The sequence below is a fragment of the Convolutriloba macropyga genome, chromosome 11 (genome assembly GCF_964194025.1).
Source record: "Convolutriloba macropyga chromosome 11, txConMacr16.3, whole genome shotgun sequence".
Lineage (NCBI taxonomy): Eukaryota > Metazoa > Xenacoelomorpha > Acoela > Convolutidae > Convolutriloba > Convolutriloba macropyga.
In genome coordinates this window covers 57,643,837-57,662,109 of record NC_134478.1, presented here as the reverse complement: position 1 = coordinate 57,662,109, position 18,273 = coordinate 57,643,837, and the positions used below count along the sequence as shown (strand labels likewise).

Below are 18,273 nucleotides of genomic sequence, written 5' to 3'. Positions count from 1 at the left end.
CTCTTCCTTCCTAGGAGCACAGGGAAATTCAATGGAAAAATTGTACGTAGGTTCATCTCGCGATAAAATACGCGGAAACAATTTATGGTTATCTTGAAGGCTTCAAACAAGCTTCAAATCAGATCTGGTTATTACAGGGTAAAAGGAAAGGCACGCTTAATTCCCTAGGCGAACTTTCTATCTCAATTACGTGAAAAAACGGGACATTCGGGTCTGAGGTAAAAGCTAGCAGGGCGAGTCCCAAAATAAAATTTGTGAGAACAGAACACGGCATGTTTTTTCTCATTTGTACTCGAAAAATTGATCTACCGCATGTGCACTTCCAGAAGTTGGCATTTTGACCGGGTATTTTAGCTTGCATAAAGAATTTTGATGTGACGAGTTATTAATTTGGAGCATAGCAAACGTGTATAAAATTCCTGCAAAAATTTTTGTTGACTGATAATTACTGACCTCTAGTGTAATCCGAAGAGGTATTGAAGTTTTGAACAGTTTACCTATAAATCTTTTATTCTGCCCATGTAATTACGCTACATTTAAAAGAAATCTAAGAGATTTTTTCTTTAAACAGTTTGTTGCAAACTATAAAAATCATAGTTTTGGTAAAGTTTCATGGCGTGACTTCAAATTTCCGTGATTTCCTTAAAACAATAAACATACCCGGCAGATTGCCGGAAAATAGCCACCGTTGATTCCAATAAGCATGATTGGGATTGAAAGAATAGAAGATATGGAAAAAAATGATTTTTGTACAAAAACATTTTTTAAGTCCGAATTATTTTGATGGCATTTCGTAGTTGAACATACTTCTGTTTCTTAGAGAGAGGCTACAGGGGCTACTCTCAATGCCAATAAGCATTAGAGATGTTAACTAAGACTTATAGGAACGACGTTCAAATAGCGGGCATCTAAAATTAGGCTTTATTGGTTTATCCCGTTTCCATTCTGACTTCAATTTTTATACTGACTCTGTTCATTTTGAATTGCTTTGCTGAGCAACTGATGTTCAAAATCACTTTTAACAGAATTAGAGAAGAGAGAAAATAGCCTAGAGAAGTCAAAAAGATATCACGCAAAATGTTGAAAAAGCGGCAAAATGAGGTAAAGCGAAACATTTTTTTATTCGACGAATTAAAAAACATAGCAGGACAAGTCCTGACGTACAATTCCAAGAATTTTCATTGACATAACAAACAACTAGACCTGGAACGGACAATGAGTGAATTGGGAAAACCATTTCTAAAAAAAATCAGATGACAAAACAAAAAAAAAACAGAAAATCAATGTCAAATTGCTGCTAGGGAGAACAAAAACCACTAGTGAGATATGTAATTTTGATACTAACAAAAAACTAGGTCAAAACCATTTAGAAAAAAATCCGATCCAAAAAATCGAAAAAACAGTAAAAATCAAAGTGAAATTGCCGCATGTGAACAAAAAACCACTACCGAGAAACCGAATTTTTGTTCAAACACCATTTTCTCACTCTACTTTAAAATTAGAGCGAAAAAAATTCACGCCGCAAAACCTCTCGCTTTTTTGCGCCATTTCCTGTTTCGGCGTGACCAAAATCACCACTCCAATTTGACTTCAAAAATCATGAAAATGTGTGAACAGATCTTAAAAAAAAGACATCGCCCCAATACAATTCAAATTCTTTGAATTGTAAAAAATAGGAGCGCTATAATAGCCGGCTGAGAAGATGAGGACGGCTATTAAAAAGCGGCAAAATGTTAAAGCGAAAAAAGTTCGACGAAGTAAAAAAATAGGAGCGCTATAATAGCCGGCTGAGAAGATGAGGGCGGCTATTAATTATACAATAAATTTTGGATTTGTTCGCATTGGTAAATAAAGTAAGTGTAATTTCTCTCTATACTTAATGATTGGAAAGGTGCGTTATCTCTTTTGAAATATTTAATTTTGTATTATTGTAACAATTACTCATCTAACGTAATACCTGTAATAATACACTGCCTGGAACTTTCTTTTTTATTTATTTCAAATCGTACCCAAAACTCATTGCAGCAGCCGGAAAGGTTTTCTTTCCCTGCTATGCTAAAAATTAAGCATATGCTAAAAATTAAGCACTGTCATGTACCACCAGGGTAAGACGCCATTATCTGAGTAGCCAATTTATAATTACTGACCTCTAAGCTTGTTACACCTGTCAGAATTTCCGCTGTCTACGATGTCGATGGAATACAAGGGATCCGAGTTGTCTTCTTTCTGCAAGATGTCAGAAAAGTTGACCAAGTTGATGTAGCACAGCTCTGGGTTCCGGGCGATATAGACACTCCCTTTCGATATCTCTGCAATGCAATAGAGTATATTTACCATATAATTTGACAACATAGCTCGCGTTCGGAACAAGGTTGCAACTCATCTATTTACAGTTGTTTTTAAGCTCTCCTTGGATGCAAATCAATATTTGAAGATAATTCGGGGAAAGCAGATTCAATTTTTGAAAACATCGCCATTGATTGACAAATTGCAGCGTTTTCTGAACTGACGATAGTTTTTTCTCGGTAAATTTACTTGGGGGTAGTTGAATATAGACGAAATGCTCGTTCCTCAGAAAAAAAACGCACATTTGAAAGAAAAATTGAGATGCCTGATAATATTAACCTCGACTCTCGCTACGATAACAACAGCTGCATATCATACGGGTGGAATAACACGTTAACGCCCAGTTAACACTGCGAAATCTGTTTTGTCATTAGACTACGAATTTCTCACCACGGTTACTGTATAAACAATGGCGATAAAAGAGTGATAAACTCGTAGTCTGATCACGTCAGCAAGTGACAAAGTTATGCAACTAGAGTTATGAACTTGTAATCGCAACGAGAGTTGATCACAAACATTATCACACGGTTTTCATCAACCTCCCGAAGGTTTTCAACTCCTCGGATATGCCTAGGAATTCAATAGCTTCTCGGTGGCAATAACAATTGTTTAGAAATATCATTCCATAGCTACTCTCTGGGCCTAGAAGTTTAAGATTAGCCAGAAGTAACATTAATAAACGTGTTACAAGTCATCTAGAGAAGGACATGGCATTTGACACGTTTGTCAATGTCACTTTCGACTACGCTTAAACTTTTCTAGACACAGAAAATAGCTATGAGTGATTAATATTGCCGAACGGTTGTTATTGCCATCGAGAAGTTATCGCACTCCTAGGCAAAGCCGAGTAGTTGAAAAACTTTGGGAGGTCGACGACAACCGTGTTGTATTATGTTTTTAATCAACTCTCGTTGTAGACAGATCATTTATGATCCGAAAAATAAATGATCACAAACTGAATTCTAACTCAAGAACTTGTAATGACAAAAAGCTCAAAAATAGTTATGTGCTTAGAAATGAGCTGAAAAACCAACAAACACGACAAATAGATCAGTGAAATAACCGCACATGAATAAACCAGTCTAAAATAAGGGACCTTTACTGCACATATGAGTTCCTTTGACCTTAAACAAATTCAAATTAAACTTAAGTTTTTAAAGTGCAAAAGTCATTTTATTGAGTGAGGTAAGTCACGTATGATCACAATCTAATCACGCAAAAAACCTAAAAACTTTTGCTAGAGCGAGTGAGAAATGACCTCACGCGCACAAATGCCGTTAGTGAGAGGAAGAAGTCTTTCAGAAAATTTGACTTTTCAACTTTGCTGTGTGAACAAATGTAAAACGAACAAGAGCGTCAGACGACCGAACAAAACCAAGAGCACAGCAATATAGCTCCGCTCAGCTTACAGCTTCGCAGCTATAAAAAGTGAGGAAAAAACACTTGATAATTGAAAACTAGAACACTGAACATACCACTGAGACTGAAACAATTACTACAAAACAGTTTGAGAGCTAGTAATTGGAAAACCACGAGAACAAAAAAAAACATTTTACCAAAAATATGAGTAAGCGAGAACATGTTATAAGCTACAACTTACTATCTGCTCTCACACGTAGAGCACTGGGCTGTCGTTTTTGCAGCTAGCTTATCTTAGAGAGGCTATCAAGAGGCCGACAAACGAGTGGGGTCCAAGACAATAAGATCAAATAGGTCTGAGGACAAGAGGTCTGAGGTTTGAAATTATTGCCGCCATATTAAAAAACATCAAAATTATTGATTAAAAATAAATTCGGTTTTGGTTGTGTTAATGGCCAGTTTGTCCGTCTCTCCGCTTTTTTCGTTTCACTGAAGGTGCTGGTTGATTTCCTCGTTCAAGATTACAATAGATACTTCATGTTGTCCTCATATTTTATGAAAATATCCCATAGGTTTCGCCGAACCGTACACATAAGAGCTTGCTCAAGCTCTAAAACAACTTCAATTCAATTTAATCATGCCAATTTATTTTGCTTTGAAAGACGAAAAAGGAAATCCGCCCGACGGAAAAACTGAAAAAAAAATCTAAACTAATAATTATTCGCTATAAACAGCTAAGTCATAATTAGGTTACGGAAACTAATTTGGAGACATTTGAAGATTATTTTACTTGCGCAAGGAAGAAATACAATTAAATGGGGTCAATGACCATAAAAAGAACGGGAAAATATTGATCGATGGCGCTTGTCTCCATCTTTGAGGCAACAAACCAGTCAAACTTAAGTGGCAATAAAGCGGAAATGAAGTCAGTTGCAAAAAACCTCGTTGACTAATGACCAACTTCTTGATAGAATCCATTTCTATACTTCAAACTACTTTCGCATAAGAACGGAAAGAATCCAAAACCCCAATCAATGGTTACACAAAACATAACCGACTAAGTTTGAGCAAATGCGCTAAAATTACACTGCTAGTTGTAGCCATCTTAAACTTAGGAGGCCTAGATGAGATTACGCTTTAACACAAAGATTGCGCCTCCTCGGTAATTTCGCTGAACAGTACATCCAGAGAACAAGAAAATGCAGAACGAATTCACCACCACCAACGTCGGCGATAAACAAAATTTTTAGTTTTCCACTTATGCCAAATAATATCTGTTATTTCGACTTTAAAAAAATTGAAAAGCGTTTCCCGGCATCATAATGAATTCATTTTGACGTCGGCAAACATGGTGTACACCTACAAGAACAAGTTTTGAGAGTACTAATTTTCGTGTAATTAACATCGATGTGACAGGAACTGATGCAATTTGCAGAGGATACAAATATATGAAAAAAGATAAATAACGTCGTAAGAATTGCCCTCGAACGAATAGTTGGAGCTCAAATATATTGCAGCCTAGTTCAGTCGGAGGTTAAAAGGAGGTTTAAAATGACGTCATTAGATGGGATTATATACCACAAAAAAATTTAACCAATTCGTTTTCATTTGACTTTTGTAGTGAACTGCCGCCACTTGAGTTCAGCTGATGAAATTTGTGAATGGGAGAGAAAACTAAATCACGTAAAACGAAAAAGTTAATAGCGTAAAGTCCAAACGATCAAACTAAATTTTTGCATTACCAACACGTTTGAAAAAACTGCTTCAAACTTCGTTCGAGATCAATTAAAAGACTAAACAAAAAATTCAACCAGCATGTTGAGTGAAACAAAAAGTGCGCACGGGTGAACAAACTAACCATTAATACAAACAGAACCGAATTTATAATTATTTCAAGAATGGGAGTACATGGGAAATGTGGGAGTACAATTTGACATTAATAGTGTGTTGATGTTCAGCTGAATAGAACGAACTTAGAAGAACATTGTTTATGTAATACGCTCAACTTACTTAGTACGGTATCAAAATCCCTAGAACACACTCATTCTTTACCCGAATTCGCTTTTGCTGACGGTTGTCTTTTGCGGCATGTTCTTTATTAAAAAATAAAAACCGTTAATAGACAGATTGGTTGCGAACTTTCCAGCGTAGAAACTACAAACGAATTTGATAGCCAACATGTGACTAATGAAGTTTCGTTATAACAATAAGCAAACAAAATTTGGAGAATCTTTACGGACATTTGAATGTGCCACAGAACTATCAAACTAAACAGTTAAAACTACTCCTCCAGGAAACTTAAAGCCAATACTTAATCTCATAATATCCTATAACACGAAAACATTGTAATTACGTTTTTATATTAATTGCTGCGTTGGTAAAACATAACCCTAGAACATCAGATGAATAACTCTCAATGACAGGGGAGGGTATTGTTTTGGTCGTAACTGCCTCAGACTTAGTCAGGCCCGTTCACTAGGTAAAAGTGGCGGTGAGGAGGGGGGTGGTGAAGGGCATGTCCAAACCTGCACTTCACACCATAAAGTTTCGGCGAACCGTACACCTATCCCCTACATAGGCGGTAAGACACAACAACTTAATCACTCGGGTTCATCGCTTAATCCCCTTTTTGAGGACAAAAAATCAAATTGATTGCGCAAAAATTTGCATTAAAAAGAGCAGCGGGTCCCATACTTTTATTTTATTTACTTCTAGCAAAAAAGTCATGCCTTTTTAGTGAACAATTGCGTTGATTTCACTCTTTGAAGCGGCAAAAGACCCATATGCATCAACTGCATTACAAGTCGATCATTGACTATAAACTCCACCGTTGCATCAATTCCAAATTTTTGAATTCAACTGGTTTCTGAAATTCAGAAAACAGACAAAAATGATTATGCACATACCATAAAATACCATGATTAGAATATGTTTGAGTCTACATTTCAACAGACTGACTTAAGAGCAATAGCTTTGTTTACATTTGAGCTATTTGATGCAGGTGTTCTTAATTTGAAACATTACCTTCACAGTTTGCAGCAATATTGTGTCTGCTCAATTTTCTCGTTCTTACACGTACTTATGAGCTCACCATTAGGAGCTTATCAAAATCACCTGGCGTTCAATAAGCCGACGGGCAAGAAAAATTGCCGATTACCAAAATACATGATACACCAATTTCTGCCCGAAAATGATGACGTTAGCAGTGTAAAACACTCACGTGCACATTTTTAAATGCTGAAAGTCTGCAGTGCCAGAAATTAAAACGCCAGAAGTTGCCACTTAGCCAGAAGTTGACCCCGTTGACTTTGGTCATTTTAAAACGTGCGCGTTTCGTGTTTTAAGCATGGTTAAGTGACTCTGCAGAAGTCACTTCGAAACTCTTACTTATTTTCTGGAACCGCTTCGCGGTTCTCGATAAACACCAGAAGTTCTCAGTGACTTCAAGCAGAGTCACGTAACCATTACTTGAAACAACCACGTGCAAGATTTAAAATGCCAGATTACTGCAGTGTCCGATTTCCCTACATACAGACCATGAAAAACATTCAATAGTGCCGGCATTTTAAAACTTGCATAAGGGGTGTTTTAAGCAACGTTTGTGAGTCTGCAAAACTAGCCTCGAAAATCTGGCTTGTTTGTTGAAGGGCTACGAGAATCTCTAGGAAAATGTTACGTGACTCCGATGAAGTCACTGAGAAAATGTGGAATTAATTGAGAACCACGTAGCGGCTCGAGATATAAGCCAAAATTTCGAGGAGACCTTGGGTCATTATAGCCCTCCACAAACCCCCCCCCCCAGTTCAGTGGTCCCTTAACCTATAGCCCTCCATCATGGTAATGGGCTATAATTTAGTGGAGGGGGTATAGTGGGAAAGACCCGTGACCTTATCAGAGTCACGAATCCTTGCTTGAAACTTCAAGTTTTAAGTCCAAGTCAGTCAAGTGCAGACACTGCAGAGGTCTGACATTTCAAAACTTTCACTTTCGTGTTTACAACTGCAGTTTGTCGGTGACTTAATCAGATTCACGTAACCTATACATAAAAGTGGGCTATCTATTACTAACCGAAGCAACAACATAACTGGTGCTGGCATATTTTTGCATCGGACTAGATTAATGTCGGCTTGTTTACCTTGTATCACAATATTTTGTCTGAAAGCTTCTGAGAAATTAGTTTTAAACGCTAACACCATCGGGCAACGAGCAGTTGGACAAATCGTGTTTAATCTTAGAATAACAAACGGTTCTATAATCTTAAGAGTAAAACCTTATAATGGAATTAGTTTCGTTACATAATTTCATACCATTGAATGAGTTGGGTCATATTATTTCAAATAATAATGTCCCGTGGGGGTACAGTGGATAATAATTGAACAATAAACAAATTTACCTTTTAATTTGGGCATTGACAGCTCCTGCAATCCTTTTTCATTTTGGCTAAGATGAAGAACGTTCGCATTTGAATATACATTGTTGTTTCAGTAACAAGCCAAAAATACAAGGACGAAACAAGCTGCTCGAAAAATAAAGTTATTGGTTTGCTGAAATGATAAAATATACAGAACGTCAAAAAAAAGTTACAACCCCCTAGTTTTACCAAGCAAAAACAATCAATTTTTGACGGAAACATACTCCATCTTGCAACCATATTTCAGAGAAAATTTTTACGCCTGATCCCCTTGAAAAGTTGACGAACTCCATCCGAGTCTCACAAGAAAAAGAAAGTTGTCACGACATCACATTTTATTCCCATAGTTGAACAAACGTGAAAATATCACATTTCAAAACAATTCTTTCAACAATAAAACTTGTATGGAGTTCGTCAACTTTGCATTGGCTATCTGGTAAGTTACCCCGTTACGTATTATCTGAATTCCATAGGTAGGCTAGACCAGTAGAAAACTACCCTTTTGGCTCGGCAACTTAAGTTTAAACAGCAATAAACCCACATTTTTCAAACTCTTTACTTCCTGCTTCAATTTCACTCCAACAGAAGTAATGAAAAAACAACCAGAAGAAACGCGCTACAATTTAACAGAAAACTAAGCAGAGCTTTAGAAGTTCGATTATGATTCGTCCAACAGAGAGCTAATGTAAATTTTCTTGAGAAGTTCCAACAAATATGAGTTCAAGAAACAAAACAAAATGCAAACTTTTTTTTACAGAAGGCCAGCAAAAATTCTGCAAAGGTTTTACCATCCAAAATCACTACCATCCAAAAAACTTCAGTACCATTAAGAATGAAATTCCAATCAAATCATCCAACTTACTTTTTGCCATACAATTGTTAGAAGAACCGTTCAAAAAAATTGACGGCAAAAACTGAAGCAATAGTAAGCAAACTTCAAAAAAAACAGTGCACAACAAGCCAAAGTATGCCCAAAATAGGAGCCATTGTAGAAACAACAAACAAAATCACCTGGCCCGAAGGACGTGACCAAGGCCCCAATCTCCAAATTGCCACAAAAGGCTAACTTTAATCTCTCTCAAACTGTTAATAGAGCTCCCTACAAAATTACTACGCTTATTTACGTTATTGATACCGCCTCCTCATTTTAGATTGCTTTGAAAACCAACTGCTAATAAAAACAATTTTGAGCAGAACACGAAATGTGTAAACCAGCCTAGAGAATTTAGCAGGTCAAAAAATCAGCTGAAAAAACAATATCTTATAATGTGTAGCAATATGATAGACAAAAGAATAAGAACGAAAAAGAAAAAAAAATGCCCAAAAAACGAAAATTTAACAAAATACATTATTAAACTAAATTTAAAATCAATCAAATTCTCTACAATGTGCGTGATGTTCCAACAACTTTTCTGCCGAGACATTAAAATACCGTTTGCGAAGTCAAGTCGCCAACAACACCGCTCACGGCACATAAAACAATAAAACAAACACGAGGGCAAAAGAAACAAAAACTCCATTAAAAACAAGAAAGAAAATTTTTTATTTAATTAGGCATCCTAAGGATAACAAATCACTCAATTGTTTCCTTCTAGTAACAATACGTATAAAGCAATGAAATCAAAATAGGTAATCGAGTTTTAATACTCACAAACGCACAAAACACAAGAGAAAGAATAAGATAAGAAATTGAGACAAAAACATAGGGCAACTAGAATTAATTCTATTAGCTTTCTGTAGCATAAACGACTTATGATTGTTGCGGATCAAATGAGAAGATATCATTGAAACATTCAGATCAAAAAACCAAAAACTAAAAAATTCCAACAAGAGAAAATGACAAAGCGAGATCAAATTGGCTATAAAAGCTCCAATTGGTCAAAGACAACCCTATACAAGACATTTCTTGTTATTATCAGTGCTTATATCCATTTGGGTTGATAAAATCAAATTAAAAATTAAAAACTGGCTTGAAAACGCCACAATTGAATAAAATTCTACTTCCTTTGAGAATTCTTTCTACGCCTATTTTTCTAGCTCTCTCAAAAAACACTAAGAGAAATAGCCTTCTGTTGGCTACCATTTATCTTTAATCAATGAGCAGCAATATGATAGACAAAAAAAGGACGATAAATATTAAAAAATGCCGAAGAAATAAAAAAAGCAAATATGCAAAAATGCATCAATTAATTTTAGTTAAAATCACTCAAAATTTCTATAACTTGCGTGATATTCCAACAATTTTTCTGCTAAGCCATTAAAATACCGTTTCCAAAGTCAAGTGGCCAACAACCATTTATCTTTAATCAATGAGCAGCAATATGATAGACAAAAAAGAGGACGATAAATATTAAAAAATGCCGAAGAAATAAAAAAAAAGCAAATATGCAAAAATGCATCAATTAATTTTAGTTAAAATCACTCAAAATTTCTATAACTTGCGTGATATTCCAACAATTTTTCTGCTAAGCCATTAAAATACCGTTTCCAAAGTCAAGTGGCCAACAACACAGCATAAGGCGAACAAAATAAAAAAACGAGGGCAAAAGAAACAAAAAACATCAACAAAAACCATAAAAGAAAACTTTATTTAATTAGGCTTCCTAAGGATAAAGAATGATTCAATTGTTTCCTCTTAGCAACAACACCAATAGAGCAATTTTTAGAAATATCCGAAAACGTAGAGACCACAGGAGAAACAATCAGATAAACAAAAATGAGACAGAAGCAGAGGGAAAATAGATTTAATTCAGTGAAATTTCTAAGACATTGAAAACTTAAAATCGATAGCAATCAAATTGATAGATATTCTTGAAACTTTGGGATCACAAAAACTGAAAAAATGTCCAACAAAGCCATATGACAAAAAATTGCTTTCGATAAAACTCTGATGCGGCAAGAACCCATTCAGTAACTGCCAACAAATCCCAACACGCCAAAAACATTTGATGAGGAAAAAAACCATAAAAAAAGAGTAAAAAAAACCACCTAAATTTTCCAAAAAAATTGAAAGTCCCAAGAACATATCTAAAGAAACAATTTTACAAGAACTATTCAGAAAAACACACCAAAACCAGAAAAACAAAAAGAAAACCTCGAAAATAGACCAGCATCTTCAGTGATCTATTAAATATCGCAGTGTCTCCAATAAGTAACACAATCCAAGGAATAGATCTTAACAAACAAATTTACCTGAAATATTCTGAAAAGAACAAAAATACAGAAAATTAAGAAAAAATCAAATATATTTCAGTGTCTACACTGGCCAATCAAATAAGCCATTGTCTGAATTTGGTAGCAACGTCTAAAAAATAGATATATATGAACTGTTTCACAAAAACTATTCTGCAAAAACCAGGAAGCACAAAAACCTGGGAAAAACATTCGGAAATTGGAATTAATGTTATCAATTTTCTTAAACAAAAACAGCCTCAAACCGATTCCCAAAAAAGCACAAAAACCATGGAAAAACATTCGGAAATTGGAATTAATGTTATCAATTTCCTTAACCAAAAATAGCATCAAACCGATTCCATTAAATAAATGGATTGGGAAAAGAAAAAAACCCGTTCAGAAAAACATAACAATATAAGGCATGTGAACAAAAAACCAATATCGAAAAACAAATTTTGTTCAAACACTATTTTCTCGCTCTACTTCAAAAAATCTCACGCCTCATCCCCACTTACTTTTTCGCTCCATTTTCTTTCGGCATGACCAAAATCACTTTGACTTCAAAAATCATGAAAATGCGTAAATTGATCTCAAAAAAGACAGCATCCCAATACAATTCAATTTCTGTCAATTGTAAGAAACCAAGAGAAGGCAATATCGCTTTGCGGCTATCAAAAAATTTACTAATGGTTCACTAAACAATTGATTACAACAACCACTCGTACACTGTAATTATAAACACTGAGATCTAAAAATTACTTCAGAATCATAAACACGACTAGAATTAAACAGAAAACTGCCAATATTTTTCTCAGCTGATAGACGGTGTCTACAAAATTCTAATATTCCCTAGACCGATGAAAATATACAGCGCGATGACTCAATAAAATATTAAAACATAGCCATTTTGTTTATTCAGTAATAAAACCAGATTGGGTCCTTTTTTCAGTATATGACGAAATAGTTACTATGGGCGGGGAAAATGAAAACATAAACCGACAAATGTCGGAAGAATTGCTCTTGAACGACAGGCGAGGCAATTTACTTCATGGTCTTTAGTATAAATCAATTTTTCTTTATGGGTGCAAAAATCCTCGAACCCACCGGGATTCGAACCACTGACCTCCCGATCCATGGCCATCCTTACTAACCATTGCGCTAAGAGTTGCTGTATCTTCATCTGCTGCAACCAATTTTATATTAGCAACAAGCTTTACTTCGGAGCACTAGAGATCACTCAAAAATGATGAACGAAAGCGTGAAAAAGTCATTTGAGAAGTCAAAGAATGTTCTAGAAGAAAAGCGCAAAATTGTCAAGCAAAAAATTTGCATAAAAAAGACACACACGTTTACAATAATTGCTATGAACTGCGTTCAAGAGCAATTAAACATACAATTAACGAAGCTAAAAATAAACCATCCACAAGGGGTTCGAATTTGGCATGATTCAGGGCAAGTGGGGGCTATAAAAGTCCTCGGGTATCCAATAAAATTATCAGATAGCAAGAGCTTCTTAAGTTGTTACTTCGATAGTGAACCTCCGCTGTTTCAATTGAGCTGCTTTAAATGCTAAATGAATTCAATTTCAATCTCGAACAAAAAAACATCTCAAGCGCAGGAAAAAATGAAATCATTTCCTGCTCTAAAGAAAAATAGCATAAAATAAACAAGACAAAATGTTTACTAACGTCTTTTGAGGGCAATCAAACGGTACTTTGATATAAGTAACAGACCATAACCCGTAGATTGCTGAAAAAGTCGCAATTTCTTCTCATGACCTCAACATGAAGTCAAAGAAAATATCAATTGATAGGGTTATTTTAATTGAAATGGATGATAGAAGAAAAGGGTTGCTTGTAATACCAATTAGCGCTTGACCCTATACAAAAAAAACAAGATGAATAAAGGGCATCTCAAAATGAGCTTCAATGAGTCAAACTCGAATGAACCACCCTTCACACCATAAATTTATCTTCTAAACAACTTCGTTGAATCACATTTTTAGTCTAGGTGCCATAAGACTCTGAGAGAAATTAACTGCCCTCCGGGCTTTACCTGTTTATCCCGTTTTTAAAGTACGAAACGAATCAGACGAAAAGTCGGCAGTACGAAAAATTGCACAAAAATAACTAATATAAGGTGAACTTCGTGTGAGAGCAGTTAAAAAGGCACGCAACAATAGCCGGCTGAGCACTCCAATGCTTCTCTTTGGGTCGTAAAAAGACAGCCCCCCCCCCCCCAATTTCTATGCATTGTGAAAAACCAAGAAAAGACCGATAATAGCCTCAGTATCGCTTCGCAGCTCAATCCCTGTAAATAGATCAATTGTGGACTTAGAAATTTTGCTTAAAGCAAAAGTTTTAGTTACACGTATCAAAAGTTTCACGTATTAAACGATTTTCAAAAAGGTACAGGCTTCGAAATGCGAACGTCTCTTCAGTCATGCTATGCACATAGAGTCCACATTGCTTCGTATCCGCAGTATTTCTCGTCAGAAGCGAGTTCCCCCTAATTATGACCAAATTAGGCAACTGTAACCTCGTCAATTCCACATTATATATCATCAAATAGCCCGATATCTCCCGCACTTCTTCCAGAAAGTCGAAAGAGTAAACAAGACCATCTAGAGCACGATCAGTTCCCTCATGAATATTCGTGATCTCTAAATTGCCGTTGATGTGTGTGCACTTTCTCACTTTTGTTCTTCGACTACTGGAAGACTCCGTGACGTTTTTCGTGTAGAGATGGCGAAGTCGCATATAATGAGTGCCATCACTACCAGATAAATCCGCTTCCAAGTTGGAGAATTTATTGTTTGTTCCAGTACATTCTAAACAGCAAGATGAGTTAAATTAACATCTCCATATTACACCAATTCACTGATTTTTTTGCAGAATTTTTATTGCATAGATGTACTTTTTCAACCTCAGAAGGTATAAACTGTATGAGTCAGACAATAAGAATCGAAAACGAGAGTGCGCAACCAATTCAAAAATATTAGGAACAATATCCGACTCTGAGCAACAATATAACTGACATCAAAATAATCAGAAAAATACCGGAAACAACTCGAAGGATTCCTCGAAAAAACACAATAACCATCATATCCGTCAAAACAAAACCGACTCTTTCAAACGACAGGTCCCAGAGGGGTCAATTTCAAAGTAATTTAGCCGGGGATGAGTTAATAAGTTACTAAGGTTCAAAATTATGGTTAGTAGAGATTAATCTAGACCAAGAATTAGATTTAAAATGAAAAATGAAAACAAATTTGTCGCAATTTTGATTTCACTTTGGTAGTAAACAGCCGCGAGTAAAGTTAGCGACTTGAAATCTGATTTAGAACAACTTAGATCACGCACGAATCTGATTAAATTACTCAAAACATTTTTTTCATAGCGCGAAAACGCTCAACACTATCAAACAATGCTCTTAAAACCTTCGATAGTCTGTGTGTCTATTTTTAAACCCTCGAAGAACCAATTTTTTCCTACCAAATTATCAAAACAAAACAAAACAAAGTCTGACTCCATTCTTAGAAGACCTTTGCATAAAATCGGATTCTTTTCAGACATGGTAAATTAATTGATTGAACTTCATGCAAAACAGCACAATCATGTGTTGGGAATCTTGAAAAGCTTCTTATGTGGTCAAAATTTCTTAATACATGCTGCTCAGACTTCATTTTTACAGAAACACCCCCATTAACAAAGAAGTGACCCTGTAAACAAAAAGCCCACAAAAATTCGCTTTAGATATTTAAAACAAAAACCGGCTAACGTCGAGCGAAATTCTCTCGGACGACAGGCGGGGCAATTAAATTTACAGGTGTTGTTGATTAGAAGTTTGACAAAAAAAACTTTCTTTGAAATAAAAGCAATTCAGATCAAACAAAAATTCAGAAGTAAAGCGCAAAAAAGCCACTTGAGAGAGAGAGAGAGAAATGTTCTAGGCCAACAGCGCAAAAAACATCAAGCAAAAATTATTCGTAAAAAAGACGCGCGTTTACAGTAATTTACAGGAAAGTGACAGTCAAAAATTTTCTTTCAAAAAATATTTAAAATATAAACCGGCTAACGTCGAACGAATTGCTCTCGAACGACAGTCGGGGCAATTTAATTTAGAGGTGGTGTTGATTAGAAGTTTTTATGGATGCCAAAAAACCAACCACACAGGTCTTCGAACCTGCAACCTCCGCGATAACATTCTGCCCTCCTAACAACTAAGCTATAACGTCTTTGCAACTTCAACGCTATAGAGTATGTTAAAACAAACTCTTCGAAATAAAATCAATTGAGATTACACAAAAACTCCGAAGTAAAGCGTGAAAAAGCCACCACTTGAGAGAGGGAAAAATGTTCTAGATCAACAGCGCAAGAAAATTCAAGCAAAAAAGACGCGCGTTTACAATAATTACCTCAAACTTCGTTCGGGAGCAGTTTAAAAAACAATCAGACTCCAAAGATGAGGCTGCATAAGGTTAAATTAGTAACAAAAAATTGCGTTTGAAAGCTGTCTACAATTTCGAGATGTTCCTCATAGATATCCAACTCTTAATATTGAAGGATGAAAAATGGAGTTATAACGTTGACTCTTCTTAGTTCAAAGTTGGATGAACTACCAAGGAAAAACTCAACTCTTTATTTTTGCTCCTTATGATAAACGAATAAAGATAAGAACAGGAAAGGTGTGAGCGTGGATTGAGGGCGAGGTGCTACAGTTGGTGTGGGGGTGCAGGAACGGATGGGAGCAGGAAGTGGAGGGGGTTTAAAGGGAGCAGGAAGTGGAGGGGGGTTTAAAACCATTCTAAAACAACTGTGTTCTTCACGATAATTCCTGAACTGATAGTTTTTTGTTCTCACATGAACAACTCGCGATTATCAGGCAAGAGGCAAAAGTTGATAAAAAAGTGAAAAGAACATCTAATAGAAAACCTTTCGATTAGAAAGACACTGCCTCGTTAGATGTATGGTAGGGCCTCGATGAGGGTCTCGATGAGGGAAGCAATTATTTGCAATTTTAAAACCAACAAAAAGCTGAAGCATAAAGTAAGTATTTTCATTTTTAAAACTAATAAACAACTTGAGTATAAAGTGTGCAAAAAATTAAAAACAAGAACCTTAATCTCTATTTTACATATCACTTCCCCAAGTTTTTGCCACCATGCTCTACATGAAGGCATTGGTTTATACACTTGTCCACATTTTGCTTCAGAAGATATAACAGAAGTTTGCATTGTGCAACTCACCGGTGAAAAAGGATTTCATCAAATAGAAGATGCATGGAAGACAAAATCAGCTAAAAAAAACTTTTAATAAATTTTTAATTTTCAAATTGCTAGATTCATTTTTCGCACACAATCGTGGGATTTTGATCCATGTTAACGTTTCATGCTTCAATTTCACTGTTCATCGCAATAATATGGTGGAAATTCAGGATTACCAGCGAAAAGACAAAAAAGGGAATTATAAAAAATGGCAATCGAAACATTTACTTCGCGTAAGTTAAAAAAGTTTTCTTGCAAAAAAAAATTCTCTCAAGAAAAATTCGAATTAGACCATTTGCTTTGTTCATGAGTGCAAAATCTGAACCATACTAAAACAGCTGTTTTCTTCACGATAATTTCTAAAAAAAAAGTTTTTTGTTCTCACATGAACAACTCACGATCATCAGGCAAAAGGTGATAAAGAAGTGAAAAGAACATCTAATAGAAAACTTTTCGATTAGAAAAACAATGCCTCGTTAGATGTAGGGTAGGGCCTCGATGAGGGTCTCGACGAGAGCCTGGATGAGGGAAGGAATTATTTGCAAGTTTAAAACTAACAAAAAGCTGACGCATAAGGGACGTATTTTCATTTTAAAAACTAGCATACAACTTGAGTAAAAAAATATGCAAAAAAATTAAAAAACAAAAACCTCAATCTCTATTTTACATATCACTTCCCCAAGTTTTTGCCACCATGCTCTACATGAAGGCATTGGTTTATACCCTAGTCCACATTTTGCTTCAGAAGATAAAAAACAGATGTTTGCATTGCGCAACTCACCGCTGAAAAAGGATTTTAACAAGTAGAAGATGCATGGAAGACAAAATCAGCTAAAACTTTTTTTTACTAGACCTGAATTTTCAAATTGCTAGATTCATTTTCGCACACAAGCGTGGGATTTTGACCCATGTTACCGTTACATGCTCCATTTTCACTGTTCATCGCAATAATATGGTGGAAATTTATGATTACCAGAGAAAAGACAAAAAAGCGAATTATAAAAAACGGCAATCGAAACACTTACTTCGCGTAAGTTAAAAAAGTTTTCTTGCAATATAGGATTTTCTCAAGAACAATTCAGATTAGACCATTTGCTTTGTCAACGAGTGCAAAATCTGAACCATACTAAAACAACTGTTTTCTTCACGATAATTCCTAAACTGATAGTTTTTTGTTCTCACATGAACAACTCACGATTATCAGGCAAAAGGTGATAAAGAAGTGAAAAGAACATCTAATAGAAAACTTTTCGATTAGAAAAACACTGCCTCGTTAGATGTAGGGTAGGACCTCGATGAGGAAAGCAATTATTTGCAATTTTAAAACTAATAAACAACTTGAGTATAAAGTACGCAAAAATTTAAGAACAAGAACCTCAATCTCTACATAACACTTCCCCAAGTTTTTGCCACCATGTTCTACATGAAGGCATTGGTTTATACCCTCGTCCACATTTTGCTTCAGATTATAAAACAGAATTTTGCATTGTGCAACTCACCGCTGAAAAACTATTTTAACAGGTAGAAGATACATGAAACACAAAATCGGCTAAAAACTCTTTTACTAGAACTTAATTTTCAAATTCCTAGATTCTTTTTTTCGCACACAATCGTGGGATTTTGATCCATGTTACCGTTACATGCTCCATTTTCACTGTTCATCGCAATAATATGGTGGAAATTTAGGATTACCAGAGAAAAGACAAAAAAGCGAATT

At 35.5% G+C, this 18,273-nt stretch overlaps 1 protein-coding gene across 8 annotated transcripts in view; it reads right to left on the bottom strand.

Annotated features, from left to right (window-relative positions):
* LOC142349505 (epidermal growth factor receptor-like) overlaps positions 1–18,273 on the bottom strand; it is a 132,892-nt gene that overhangs the window by 87,219 nt on the left and 27,400 nt on the right. For all 8 annotated transcript variants that reach the window (XM_075401101.1, XM_075401106.1, XM_075401107.1 and 5 more), the window contains exons 3-5: positions 13,721–14,120; positions 8,099–8,145; positions 2,148–2,309 (exon numbers count right to left, since the gene is read on the bottom strand). In XM_075401101.1, coding sequence (XP_075257216.1) covers positions 2,148–2,309; positions 8,099–8,145; positions 13,721–14,120 — 609 coding nt within the window. The remainder of the gene's footprint in view (positions 1–2,147; positions 2,310–8,098; positions 8,146–13,720; positions 14,121–18,273) is intronic.